Consider the following 12,500-nt stretch of genomic DNA (forward strand, 5'->3'; position numbering starts at 1 on the left):
TATTCGAGAATGGCACGGAAACGATAATGTCCTACGAGAATGATATCCTAAAATCTAAGACTGTTAATGGGGTCGCACAAGCTATACCCTATAACCATTAGAAGATGGGAGATTAGATGGTCGGATGTGAAGTGGGCGAAGAAGAAGAAGAAGAAGTAGAGGATAGTTTATTAATAATTCAAACAAAAAGAGAACAGAAACCAGGCGCCAAAAAGAACTGCGCGCTTGTTACGGGGAAGGAGGATGAAAATGGATTCCAAGCGAGTTATACGCCAGAAGGAAGGTGAGCCTCGGATTAACGGGATGGGTATCATCCAGCCGTGAGGATCCGTGCCGAGTTGTGCTGTGCTCTCGTCTATTTAGTGGCCGGTTGGCTGTAAGTAGCGATAGAAATGGATGAGTGGAGAGAAAACAGATAAATTCTCATAACTACCATCACCTCCTAGCAAAACAGAACAAGCCCCCTACACCCTGAAGTTACACATCTTAGGTTTAGTCGATAATTAATGATAAAATGCGTAGGAAGTTTGACAAGTAATTTATGTATGTATAACAGAAAAGATCCCCCAGGCGCCGCGGTATCCACGACTAACGATTCAAGAACCGTAAGCCGAAGATCGGTAGGGTCGGTTTGTAATCACAATGAAGTTACGCGACTGGACATCAAGAATGATTAGCGGTATGTAAAGAGCAAACACTCAAGAGGAAAACGGTGGGCAGGGACGAGGAGAGAAAGAGAGAGAGAGGAAGAATTTGTGGTGGTTTAGGTGGCGGTAGACGAAGGTAGAAGTGACTGGTATAGATGGCTGGAAGTACTTTGAATTGGTAAATGAAGTTGGTTTGGCATTTTAATAATGGCCCCTTACAGTTGGACAGCGTTTGCGATTTGTTTAAACACACACAAAGCACCGATTGCCTTCTACAGTTGGTTAATTCTGTATAATATATTTGAAGAGAAAAAAAACACCGTTTCTAACAGGGATTCTGCGAATAAGAAAGAAATGTTTTGTGTGAGCGGGTTTAGGTCCGGTTTGTTTTTCTTTTTTTACGGTCTGTTTAAGAAGCGTTAATGATCCGCTCTCTACCGTACCGTTGATAGCATTAACAGTCATCCAAACAATATTTAGTGCAGCATCCCCGGTAGGGATTTGCAATCTACGTATTGAAACGAGACCCATAATGACCTGTATGCGAATATATATCGAGAGCAATGAAAATACAGACGAAAAAGTGTTAAAATTCGTTTGGGAAAGCAATCGAAATGTCAAAAATCCTGTTGAAGAAGTAGTTTTACCAACATCTCTAGTGGAGCCACAGAGAAGGAAATATCGATAGCCACGCCCGATATTAAATCGTTCATTGATCTTCATCTCCTCCATGCCATACAGAAAAGATTCTACGAAGCAAGTAGCAAAGTAACAATAGAAAACTCGCTAGGTGAAAAGCGTCAAACTACTATAAGGTTAACACTATCTTCTGAAAGCAATCGTTTTTTTTTTACCAAAAGCAAACGCAATTCAAAAATGGATTACAAAAAATAACAAAAACAAAACCCATCACGCGCTGGAGTGTGACTGCTACTATTGTTAGTGCGGGAAGGAGTACGGAGCTACCTTGCAAATATTTTCCTCGCCAGGCCCTTCGTTTGCCATCACCGCCCCCCAAACTGCCCCAATTGCTGTACATTATGTTCACATTGTAGTATCGTGCTGTTTGTTTGTTTTTTTTCTTCTTTCGTTTAGTTACATTCTGCCACCATAATTTTGAATTAAACAGTTAGTAAAATGCTAATGCTAAGCACTTCACTTAACTACGTAAGTAAACCCCGGTCTACTGCAGCTGCGTTAATGATAGCGATTTTTTTTTTGGAAGGAGGGAAGCTATAGAAACGCAGCAGCATCATGTATCATGTGTTGGAAGAGCTGTTTTGCAGGATCCTAGTATACACGTCTTTTTCATGGGTTGCTACGGGGTCCCTATTGCGATAAGCTGGTCTGTCGTTGACTTTTTGGATCCTCTTTTCATTTTCAATCTCCATCTTTTCCATAATTTTTTCGAATAGAAATTGTGAACTGGCGCATTAAATAAACAAGTGTAATGAACTGCATATAACTATGGAAAATCGACAAATTTAAGCTGTAGTACTACCCCAGAATGAACTACCCGCGTCCCACACAGCAAGGAAAAGGTTTTAAGTATGCGCAAAACGGCTACAAAATGCAAACAGTACAGTACCAGTATCATAGTAACGCAGCTGGTAATTAAAGAAAAGAAAAAAACAAACTGAAATATAACCGATTTCTGACGAACCAAGTTGCAACTTAAAGGAGTGCCTTTACCTGTGTTTTAATACTCCTGGTGTATCACAATCAACGGCACGGTATGTTATTGTGCTACAGGTAAGTAGATGCGTTAACAAACGTATTATATCATCATCTCAACTCACAGCAGTTTTCGTTTATTTCTCTAGACATGTCTATCTTACAAGCTGAAAGTTCGATTATCAGTAAATTGTACCCGGCTGAATCTCTTTTTAATGTATAATATAATTACAATCGGTTGTTTGTCGAGGAGGGCGACAAACAACCACACTGAGCAGTCGGCTCTCCCGGTCGTTCGGTCGGTCGTTCCTTTCTTCTACTTCGCCAGAAAATGAGAGCAGACGGGAGATAAACAGGAGTTGTTCTTGGTCGTAAATTAGAACAAAACAGACGCGCACAATACATTTTAAAATAAACATCTTCACAATCGTTCAACCTATACATCAGTTCATGTCTCAACCCTGCCTGAATCACACAAAATACACAGCAGACAAAATCACGTTTGCGTTCTCGGAAACTGAAAAGAGTCTACGAATCCTAAAATACCCTTTTCAACTGACCGCATTGTGTGCGTTGATCTTGCTGGAATAGAGTTCGTAAATTTCGTTTACAATAAAAAAAAGAGAAAACAAAACAAATTAGCTATACCATTATCTTTTCCGCTCTATCTTGCAGAAAAGAAACAGCATTTAAATTTCTGTCCTGAGTAACAGTACCGGCTCGAGCACCGACCACTGGAACCGCTGACTGTTGTCGCTTCTCTTTACTTTTCTCCCACCAACCCCCCGCCAGGCCAATCCACATGTACGACACAACGTTCTACTGGCAGAATTTGGTCCGGTATTCCGGTCCGGTTGGGAAGTGTTTAGAAAAACGGGGGGAGAGCGACCGATCATGACCATTTTAGCAGAAAGTGGCGCAACGACACCACCACGACAAGGCTGACTATCGCCGGGCGTAGATCGCAACGTACTCGCGCACCTTCGTGTGGAAGCGTTCCTTATCTTTGGAGTATTGTTCGGCCGCTTCGATGTTGAGCGGATCGTCAAAGTTGAGCAGGTCCTGTAAGGTAGAGGGAAGCGATTGGACGGGATTGGCGGAAGTGTAATTGAAGTAGGCTGTGCCTTCTTGTCCAGTTGCCATAGCAAAGTACGTACGGTAAAGAGTGAGTTCAGGCCCCAGATGACGTCCTTGAGGCGACGAGTCGGTGCCCAACCGAGACCATCGATCGAGTTCAGCCGGAGCAACGAAAGGCAGATGTCACCGTCGACGGAGATATTTGGGTGCCACAGTTTCGTGAGACACTTCACTTTGGGCGGCTGGAAGAGAGTGACAAGTCGGGGGTGGTGAATGAAATGAAGGAATTGAATTCATGTATCGCGCGCGGCACACTTACGGCCATGTTGTACTCTTCCGGTACCAGGACGCTAAACTTGAAGCGACCACCGCACCAAAACCCTTCGCTGGGGCAGATCGCGAGCGTGAACTCGCTCAGGACGTTCGGATCGTGGAACGTCACCTTGCAGGTGGCGGGTAGGTTCTGTTCCAGCTCCTGGACCTCCTTGACGAGCAGAAACTCTCGTATCGATATCCGCTTGTTGGTCGCGTTCGCCACGGTACCGTTGGCCGCTGAGGTACCGTTGTTGTTGTTGTTGCCACCGTTGTTGTTCCCGCTGGTGGTTGATTCTTTCTTTTTCCTCGCCAATGTGATCATTCTATTGCGGTGGTAGGTGTATTGCTGCTAGGCACCGTTCGTGCACTTCCTGCTTTCCGCCTACTAATCCTTCCGGGTTACTACGTCCTCTGCGCGTCTTGATTGAGTCGTGCGTTCGGTATTTACGTGTGGCGTATGACTCACATTCGCTCTGTTTGTTGCCACTTTCGGGAACACACAAATTTCCCAAAGCGCTTTATCGCTGGCCCTAGCTCACGGTGTTTCCGGATTGCATCAACAACGACTAGACCCACTGGGCGTTCCGGAAGAGCTCCGTCGAACACAGTTTCATGGGAGACAGCTCCGATTCTTCGTTAGATTTTCACGATTTTCACGATTTTCACCAGTGTGCCTTGCGGACTCCTCCTCTCCGTCTCTTCTTCTCTTAGAGTGTTTCTACATTGCGCAAAAACTTTCGCTGCCAAGACGAAACAAAAGATAATCCTACAGCATCCTTATAGGATGCTAAGGGATTTAATAGGCTGGTAGAGAATTTTTATTAGGCTGCAATAGCAGCCTATAAAAATCATTAGCATCCTACGAGGATGCTGTACGATTATCTTTCTTTTGTCTTGGCAGCGAAAATGTTTGCGCAATGTAGAAACACTCTAATACCAAGAAACGAAAACATGTCTTCCACGCGACCAATAAAGACCCGAGCTGCAGACGTATGGTTTTTCGGTATCCCGTATGACAGGGATGACAGGGAAACGTTTTCACGCAGGAGACGCGCGAAAATCAACTGCCCCAGTGCCGCTTACGAACGCGTTTTTCTTCATTTCCTTCGCTTAAAACAAGATTTGTTGCACGTTTGTACTTACGGGAAAAGATGCCCAAGAATCACAATTATATGGATGCACTGCCGGACGAGGTAAGCGGACGCGTGAATGCGCGTTCCTTCGAATTCCATTTCCAAATTCGGTCCATCTTTCTACCTTTTCATGTCGCTGCCCCGCGGTGTAGCTTTTGTGCATGGTGTTCGATCGCCTGGATTTGGATAGCGTCAAAGCAGCCTCCCGTACCTGCCAGCGATGGAACGCGATCATTTTTTTCAGTGGATACGTGGACAGATTTATGTTGGAAATCAATTTAGTCCACAAGGCTACTACGAAAAAGCAACAGGAGCCGCGCCAATTGAAGCGGATGATACAACGAGCAAAACAGCTAGTAACGCAGACCCAGCGGCATTACCGCGGTTTAAACTTGGGCATAGAACCCATGCTGGAGTACCAATTCCCAGCGTTATGGAAAGCTATACACCCGAAAATCACACAACACCTCCGTGAGCTGGAACTTGAATTCATGGACTCGATGGTGAAAGTATTTCCTTCGATCGCTGCTGCGCTTCCAACGATGCAGCATCTGCAAACGCTCAATGTGTCAGACTACGGCGATAATCCAATTTTCCAGAAGAAGATACCAACGCTTCGGAGCCAATCGGTGCTGTATCTGACGATGGATTGCAAATACAAGTACACGGTCGACATGCCACTGCTGCAAACGTTCGATGGTGCACTGTGTGCTCTGCTTCCTCCGGACAATAGCTCGGAACCGGCCCTTGTGTTCGAGAAGCTAACAGAGTTAACGGTAAACGTGAAAGGATGGAAATTAGCTGACTCATCGATCTTTCGTCGAATGCCGTGCTTAAAACGCTGCTTTTGGGATGTTCCCTTGGAAAATGATTTGTTCAGTTCAGTGAGTGAAATGTGCCCCTCGTTGACCTCACTCTGGTTTTCGAAGACTCTTCAAGCTTCCGAGTTGCCCTATTTGAAGAGTGCACTTAACCTCACACAGCTTCGTGACCTTCGGATTCACAAGATTAACCTGGAGGGAGATGACTCTGGAGAGAGATTGGAGTGTTTGAATTTTACGAAACTAACCCAGCTGGAGTCGCTAGATCTGGGTAAATTGAATGTACAGGTCAGCACGCTACTGAACCTGCCCAAGTCGATCCGAAAGCTTGGGCTGCAGATCGATCATGATACAGAGCAGAGTTTGCTTGACATCATCACGTGTAACCTCTCGCACCTAACAGAGCTCCGTATAGCGTATAGCTGCTCCGCTCCGCCCTCCCAGGTGCTACTGAAATCGTTATGCCTTTTTGAGCAGCTTGAGGTACTGCAGTTCTCCCGTTGTTATTTCACTCAATCGTTCTTCCTTCGGATGGACGCTCCGCTGCCGCGACTGCACACGCTACGGTTCGAGAAGTGCAAACTCGAGACGAAGCATCTTCTCGGACTCCAGGCAAAGTTTCCCCAACTAAAGTCCTGTGAATTCTTCAGATGCTTTGTGATGACAGAATCGAAGGATGATGAAGAGTACGAGTCGGATGATACGTTTGGTAGCGATTTAAATTCAGAAGATTACGACTACGGCGGGTACGACTTCGACGACGACGATGACGATTCCTTTGACGTTGACGATTATTACCCCGACTACTACGATAGCGATGGGTACCAGTATGATGGGTTGGATTATGAAGTCAGTTACGAAGATTATCGTTTGCTATCGGCCCTAGCAGACTTGATACCCTAGAAGTGGCTAATTGCGTTCTTTCAGATAAAGGCGTTCACTCAACACTTTCACACCCACATTCCACACGTACACCTTTATTGCTTAGCATAAGTATTGTCCATGAATTAAAGGAGTCTCACTCTAAAGCGCTAGCGGTGGACGGGATCCTCCTAGATGTATTGCCAACTCACATGTGCCATGCCTTAAAATCACGAATTTGTCGATAAGAAATGAAATAAACTGTTGAAGTACTATTGCACAACAAGGACACGACCTGCACGGCTGTCCTGCGTTATAATTGTATATTGGAGCACTGGGTCAACAGAAGGATCATCAGCAAAGAGTGGAAATTCCAATAGTGTGATGCTGCTGCAAAAGCACACTCTTGGTGATTGATACTGATTAACTGCCGGACACATCATCATCGTCACAGAACACTACTACGGGAACTCGGATGCTGATGTGCCTTCTCTCTGTTGCGGTTTTAGATTGAGCGAAGAATCACAGCATGCCATTCCAATTTGCCAACATAACCGAACCGAAACAGCCGAAAGAAGCGAACGCATTGGAAACCTCTTTTCTTATCACATCTCGGCCCACGAATTGACTCGCGAGATCGTGGCGCATCCTGGGATTCCCTAGCCATCTGGGGGTTCTGACCATTGACCATGCGACGGCGTTTATCAGTCGTTCAGTACTACTCAGACAGCGCACGCGATCGCATGCCCGTTGTTGCTTCTCTGCTTTAAATTAAATTAAATTGTGCTCACTCTTGTGACTGTGGTTACTTAGGTGTTGGTGCTAGTCACGACGAGGAAGATTTTAGAAAAAAAATGAGCTCGTTAGCATGTGACACTCGATTCGATTTGCTTCCGGTGGAGGTAAGAAAGTGAAACAAATCGTTAACCGATCGTGCGAATCATTATCATCAGCATGTTTGGTCGTTCTATTGTAGCTGCTCATCATGATTTTCGATCATCTGGATCTGGACAGTTTGAAAAATGCGACACAAACTTGCCGGAATTGGCATAATGTCGCCTTCAGGAGCACGTATATAGAAAGATTTAAGCTGGAGATGGGATTACCACAACTATCGCGCTATTTCAAGAAGGACGAGCATGGAACACCGATTGAAAAAAGGAAGATTAAGAAGCTGATAACAGAAGCGGTAGCTTGTGTCAGGAAATCCCAGCGATACTACGATAGTTTGCGCTTGAACGTATTGCCGTACATGCTGGCGGAATTTCAGCCCCTATGGAGCGCTTTACAGCGAAAAGTCACGGCTAACATCAACTCGCTGGAGCTTGATTTGAAGCAGACTCCGGATAAAAGTATTGTTACTCTACTGGCCAATACGATAGAACTGATGCCGAAGCTGCGATCATTATCACTCTGGACGCTCTGTGGTCCACCGTCGTATATTGTCTTTCGCCACTCTTCGGTGCAGCATTTGAAGCTGCATTGCACCAATTTCATCGCGGTGGATATGCCGCAGCTGGAATCGTTCGAAGGACCACTGTGCGCATTGGCTCACCCTCAGCCGCTGGTGCTCACGAAATTGAAACACGTTACGTTAACGTTTGGCCCGGACCGACTCTACGGTCCTTCCATCATCCAACGGTTGGCGCAAGTAGAAACGATGAAGCTGATATTCCGGGTGACAGAAAGTCTGTTCCTTGCAATATGTGAAACGTGCACCGTGCTCAAGGAACTTAACTTTTGGCACGTGACCGTTAGTGATCGAGCCACCACGCGACACCTTTCCCGGCTCGTCTATCTTCGTCGACTAACGTTCCATTCCATTGGTATCGAGGGAAAATGCTCGTTTGATTTAGACTTTGACTTAGTGGAGCTTACCCGATTGGAGGAACTGAATCTAGGATACATTGAGTTGGGTGAAACGAGCTTAATACGTTTGCCTTTCTCGATCAGAGCTCTAACCGTGAGCATTAGTGTGGCGAATGAAGTAAACGTTATCCAGAGTCTTGTCAGCTCGGCGAGACAGTTGCAGAAGTTGCGTTTGGTTTATGATGGAAGCAAAACCACCGACGTCGTCGTATACACGATGAAGTGTCTTCATCTTTTTGCGCTGCTAGAGGTGCTCGTGTTCGTTAATGCAAAAATCAGTGAACGAGTATTCCTTGACATGGACGGTCCGATGTATCGAATGCATTACCTGCGGTTCGAAAACTGTGACTTGGATCGCAATAATCTTAACGGACTTTGCGAAATGTTTCCCAATGTGCCGCTGGTGGAGTTTCCGACCGTGAGCAGTTGGTTTTGGGCTGCTAAGTTTACCGATACTGAATGATGGTGAGCAGAATTCATAGAACAAAGAAATATTAGCGGAGAAAAAAGAAACGCAGAAAAGTGAAATACAAAAACGAACAATCGAATCGCTTATAATTTTGTATGTTATATGTAAGACCACGATAAATAATAAATTATCTACTTTTTACCGACTTTTTATAGCCACTTACCTTAAGATGTGTTGAGATGATGCGATGAAGCGCTGTGTTCGTTTTTCTACTTTCTTTCATGCTTTCTTTGCTCATATTCATTCATGCACTCTCTTGGTAATGTGTTTTTATGTTATCGCCATTTTTATCTCTAATAATTAACACATAGCATAACCACTATCCATTCGTTACATCTGTCTACGGCTTCTCTCTCTTTCTCTCTATCTCTCTCATTCTCTCTTTCTTTTCTTTTTCTCTTTCCTCTTAGTCACTCTCGCAATGATCCATTTGCTTCCACTACCTTTTCGTGTTCGAGTGTGTTGGAGTGTGTTCGTATGTATAACTGTTTTGTTCAACTTCCTGCTTAGATTCTTCGTCGAAAAGACTAAGCTAGGATATATTAGCGCTACTGTAAAGCGTCCTTTTTTATGTTTTTAGCAACTTGCCCCCGCGACTGCCTTTATGCTGTTATATTACGGTGCTGTGCAGGATTTTCTGTTTTGTATGCTTTGCTTTGGACAAGAGTAGAGGGGATCAGCGTCTCGCACTGACACGCTGCTGCTGCTTCATTCACATTACTATCACATTTCATTTTTACAACGGACTTGCAGTGGCTCTCAAAAACCACATCTAACCACTAGCAGCAACTAACCATCATGTATCATGTAACCATGCCGCGTTAACCATGCTGTGTATTTTTCTTTGTGTGTGCGATTCGTAGTGAATCCAAAATCAAAACCATAAATTAAATGCAAAACTCTCTAATGTTTATCGTAGTAGCCCTTCGCTATAAGAATGATGGCTACAAGTGCAACAGCTGAAGAGTGCAATGGAGATGATCTGTGGTAAAAAGTAGTAAGCCGATGCTAGAGCCGACAACAACGGCAACGCTTGTGAAGCAAACATTGCCGAACATTAAATGATGGAATTCGATCCCCGTGATCCGACAAAAACCGAAAGTAATAGAAGAACATAAAGGTATACAGGAAAGTGGGGTGTAACATGAAACACAGCATTGCATGATCCTTCAAACTTTCTCTTCCTCTCTCTCTTTCTCTATTTCCCGTTAGCCATCGCTTTAGTTCAAAAGTCACGCAAGATTCAGGACCTTGGAAACCGGTACACTGTTTCGGCTACTACGTACTGTGACTGTTCGCGCAGCCACAGGAATTCCGGTTCCGGGCACTCCATCTGCAGTCCTCTTAGCCCACTCCAGCCTTCGCCTACCACACCGCACCGCCCCACTATCGCGATAAATACTTTCATTTTTAGGTGTGTGTTTTTTTTGTGTTTGTTTTCTGTTTTTTTTTTCTTTGTTTGTAATTTTACTTCTTCTGCTTCGATTCGCCTGTTTCTTTCAATACAACACGACGGGGCAACAGAGCCAGCAATAACAACAAGCAGCAAGTTTAAGGTGTATTTCTTCGACTTTTTTGTTTTGTTTTCTTTGATCGACCTTTGATCTGCCGTTCTAAGTTTTACGCAAAACGGAACCATTTTCAGTGTGTGTCCCACGCATCCGATCTACCGACTCCACATCCCCTGACCTTCCTCAAAACCAACCCTATCACGCGGCTAGCCCACGCATAACACTAGAGAACACACACGCACACACACATACACACGCGCACGCGCACACTAACGCACTGGCGACTCCAACATCGACCCATTAACAACTTCCAAAGTTTCGCACGTGTTTCAGCTGATAGAGCGGTGGAGAGGGGGGAGGGCAGGCTGACGGTCAGGACGGCGGGCGGGCGGGCGATCGTGAAGGGCCTTTCGCAGGTAGAAGAGGGTAGGGTGAGGAGATGTGGAGCCTTATTTGTCTTTACCTTATTACTATACTGTTTTTGCTTTGCACAGCAAGAGCGCCCCCGTTGGCATCTCACTACTTTCCGTTTCCGCTTTTCTTTCGGCCTTCGACTACTTCCTTTTTCTCGCTTTCCAAATAACATTTCGCCCTTTTCACCGGCTCTACGCTTCTCTGCGTTCATTGTTTTGCGTTCTCCGTCCGTCTCTTCTTCTATAGTTTCACTCTATATTACTCTGTATTAAATATAGATATTTATTTACCCTTTTTTTCTCATAGACCTACTTTTCTGTGTGTTCTTGTGTGTTTTACTTTATGTTTTAGTGACATTCGATTGACGTCTCCTGAATTGCGTGGCGTTAGCTTCAGTACTATACTCATCTTATTAGCTATGCGCGCGCCAGAGTTCACTTGTTCGGACAGAGGAAGCGAGAAGTGCTACGTTTATTACGGGATTAAGGATTCGATTGTTCGCTGTTGTCTTTCCACTGCCTTTGAGATGCCATGCCGGTGTCAGCGGGCCTAGCCTACTATATTGCAGCGATTATGGTGTTGCACAGTTTGCAGCAACACTAGCAGCAGAGCACTCGATGCGCTTCCTGGTTTAATTGTTGACCTCTATTGAGCTGGTTGCTCCAAATTCAGGAGGTCCATCTTAGGGACACAGCTCCGGTGCAATGTATGTGTGGTTGTGTGTGTCTGTGTGTGGGTGGGTTTTTTCTTCACCCTACCCACCCTTCTATTCTATGGAAGTGATCTTATGCTTTTGCAGATGCTTCTTGATCTATTAACATTCTTTTTTTTCTGCTTTTCTTCTCCCTCCGTCTATCCGTCTAGTACATCTGAATACTCGTTGCGTCGTGTAGAACGCGGTGAAGCGAGAGAACAAACAATAGTAGAGCATCCAAAGGGAGCCAATATCGCGTGGTAGTAAAGGATAACTCGGCGGAAGGATAAGGCGGATAATGAATGGGGAATAGTAATACGATCCCCATAGCACAATGCTGCTGATGTCCAGATCAATTTCCATTAACACCAGCATGTTTATCAATCACCATGACGGGGGAACTACGTTACAAAAGAAAACAACAAAAATGTCAAAGAATGGACGAAACAGACAATTTCCAATATCTGCATTATCATCAATTAGAACAGCCTAGCAGAAACATACAAAACGAAACACGAAAACCATAAAAACCGTCTCTGCAAGTTGCGCACGCTCTGTTGGGAACATTTTGGGGACAGGCAGTATACTACGCTGAAGCCACAACCCCTGTGTCAAAGGAAAATGGGAAGCATACTGCTTGGCAGTAAAAGGAATTATAACTTAAACAGACAACAGTAACTAGATGCTACGTTTTTGCATTACATATTTGAGTCTACAGATGGTCTAAAAAAACGAAACAAAAATCACCAAAAATGTTGTGGTCTGGAGTAGAAATTTGCGGAAAATGTAGGAACATCGTATGACAATGGTTGGATTCGGAGTTGGCTCGATCAATTACGTTCGACCTTCTGTCTTATGTCGTTGGGAGAACAGCAGAGCTTAACAGGGCAATGAACCGTTTTTTTATTGTTTGAAAATCCTGCGACACACCGTTTCACCATTCTGTAGTCTAGATAAGATGTAGAGTAGCCGATTGTTAAAAATATTGCCACAGCACGGCGAAGGAACGGCCGGA

At 44.7% G+C, this 12,500-nt stretch overlaps 5 protein-coding genes across 23 annotated transcripts in view; 3 read left to right on the forward strand and 2 right to left on the reverse strand.

The window, feature by feature from the left end:
• The window catches only part of LOC126577976 (dnaJ homolog subfamily B member 6-B), a 64,316-nt gene extending 61,990 nt beyond the window's left edge, over positions 1 to 2,326 (forward strand). For all 8 annotated transcript variants that reach the window (XM_050240089.1, XM_050240091.1, XM_050240088.1 and 5 more), the window contains one exon: positions 1 to 2,326. This exon is cut by the window's left edge and continues 2 nt beyond it. In XM_050240089.1, coding sequence (XP_050096046.1) covers positions 1 to 101 — 101 coding nt within the window. In that variant the 3' untranslated portion in view covers positions 102 to 2,326.
• Positions 2,327 to 2,435: 109 nt separating this feature from the next.
• On the reverse strand, positions 2,436 to 4,425 carry LOC126577978 (NEDD8-conjugating enzyme UBE2F-like). Of its 3 annotated transcripts, none has more exons than XR_007608367.1 (4): positions 3,718 to 4,425; positions 3,479 to 3,640; positions 3,038 to 3,383; positions 2,436 to 2,903 (listed from the first exon to the last, which is right to left on the reverse strand). XR_007608367.1 is itself a non-coding variant. In XM_050240098.1 (3 exons), the coding sequence occupies exons 1-3, from the start codon at positions 4,033 to 4,035 to the stop codon at positions 3,267 to 3,269; spliced, it is 597 nt and encodes a 198-aa protein (XP_050096055.1). In that variant the 5' UTR covers positions 4,036 to 4,425; the 3' UTR covers positions 2,436 to 3,266. The 3 variants fall into 3 exon arrangements, 1 of the variants encoding a protein (XP_050096055.1); XR_007608366.1 differs by having other exon boundaries at positions 2,970 to 3,383; XM_050240098.1 differs by having other exon boundaries at positions 2,436 to 3,383.
• Positions 4,426 to 4,756: 331 nt separating this feature from the next.
• On the forward strand, positions 4,757 to 7,016 carry LOC126577969 (uncharacterized). Its single transcript, XM_050240073.1, has 2 exons — positions 4,757 to 4,906; positions 4,999 to 7,016. Exons 1-2 carry the CDS (start codon positions 4,865 to 4,867, stop codon positions 6,568 to 6,570), a joined length of 1,614 nt encoding a protein of 537 aa, XP_050096030.1. The 5' UTR covers positions 4,757 to 4,864; the 3' UTR covers positions 6,571 to 7,016.
• A 75-nt stretch (positions 7,017 to 7,091) lies between these two features.
• On the forward strand, positions 7,092 to 9,000 carry LOC126577972 (uncharacterized). The gene is made up of 2 exons (XM_050240079.1): positions 7,092 to 7,430; positions 7,505 to 9,000. The coding sequence occupies exons 1-2, from the start codon at positions 7,383 to 7,385 to the stop codon at positions 8,858 to 8,860; spliced, it is 1,404 nt and encodes a 467-aa protein (XP_050096036.1). The 5' UTR covers positions 7,092 to 7,382; the 3' UTR covers positions 8,861 to 9,000.
• A 1,399-nt stretch (positions 9,001 to 10,399) lies between these two features.
• The window catches only part of LOC126577968 (MOB kinase activator-like 2), a 92,203-nt gene continuing 90,102 nt past the window's right edge, over positions 10,400 to 12,500 (reverse strand). For all 10 annotated transcript variants that reach the window (XM_050240068.1, XM_050240070.1, XM_050240069.1 and 7 more), the window contains one exon: positions 10,400 to 12,500. This exon is cut by the window's right edge and continues 1,803 nt beyond it. The gene's annotated coding sequence lies outside the window, so the exon portion shown is untranslated.

The sequence above is a fragment of the Anopheles aquasalis genome, chromosome 3, assembly GCF_943734665.1.
Source record: "Anopheles aquasalis chromosome 3, idAnoAquaMG_Q_19, whole genome shotgun sequence".
In the NCBI taxonomy this organism is placed as follows: Eukaryota; Metazoa; Arthropoda; class Insecta; order Diptera; family Culicidae; genus Anopheles; species Anopheles aquasalis.

Excerpts from the sequence above, each read along its gene's own strand:
- LOC126577978 (XM_050240098.1), bottom strand. The coding sequence starts at position 4,035 with ATGATCACATTGGCGAGGAAAAAGAAAGAATCAACCACCAGCGGGAAC. Across the intron at positions 3,641-3,717 it reads CGGAAGAGTACAACATGGCC|CCGCCCAAAGTGAAGTGTCT; the intron begins GTAAGTGTGCCG and ends ACTCTCTTCCAG. Across the intron at positions 3,384-3,478 it reads GCCTGAACTCACTCTTTACC|GACCTGCTCAACTTTGACGA; the intron begins GTACGTACTTTG and ends TCTACCTTACAG.
- LOC126577969 (XM_050240073.1), top strand. The coding sequence starts at position 4,865 with ATGCCCAAGAATCACAATTATATGGATGCACTGCCGGACGAG. Across the intron at positions 4,907-4,998 it reads TGGATGCACTGCCGGACGAG|CTTTTGTGCATGGTGTTCGA; the intron begins GTAAGCGGACGC and ends CCCGCGGTGTAG.
- LOC126577972 (XM_050240079.1), top strand. The coding sequence starts at position 7,383 with ATGAGCTCGTTAGCATGTGACACTCGATTCGATTTGCTTCCGGTGGAG. Across the intron at positions 7,431-7,504 it reads TCGATTTGCTTCCGGTGGAG|CTGCTCATCATGATTTTCGA; the intron begins GTAAGAAAGTGA and ends GTTCTATTGTAG.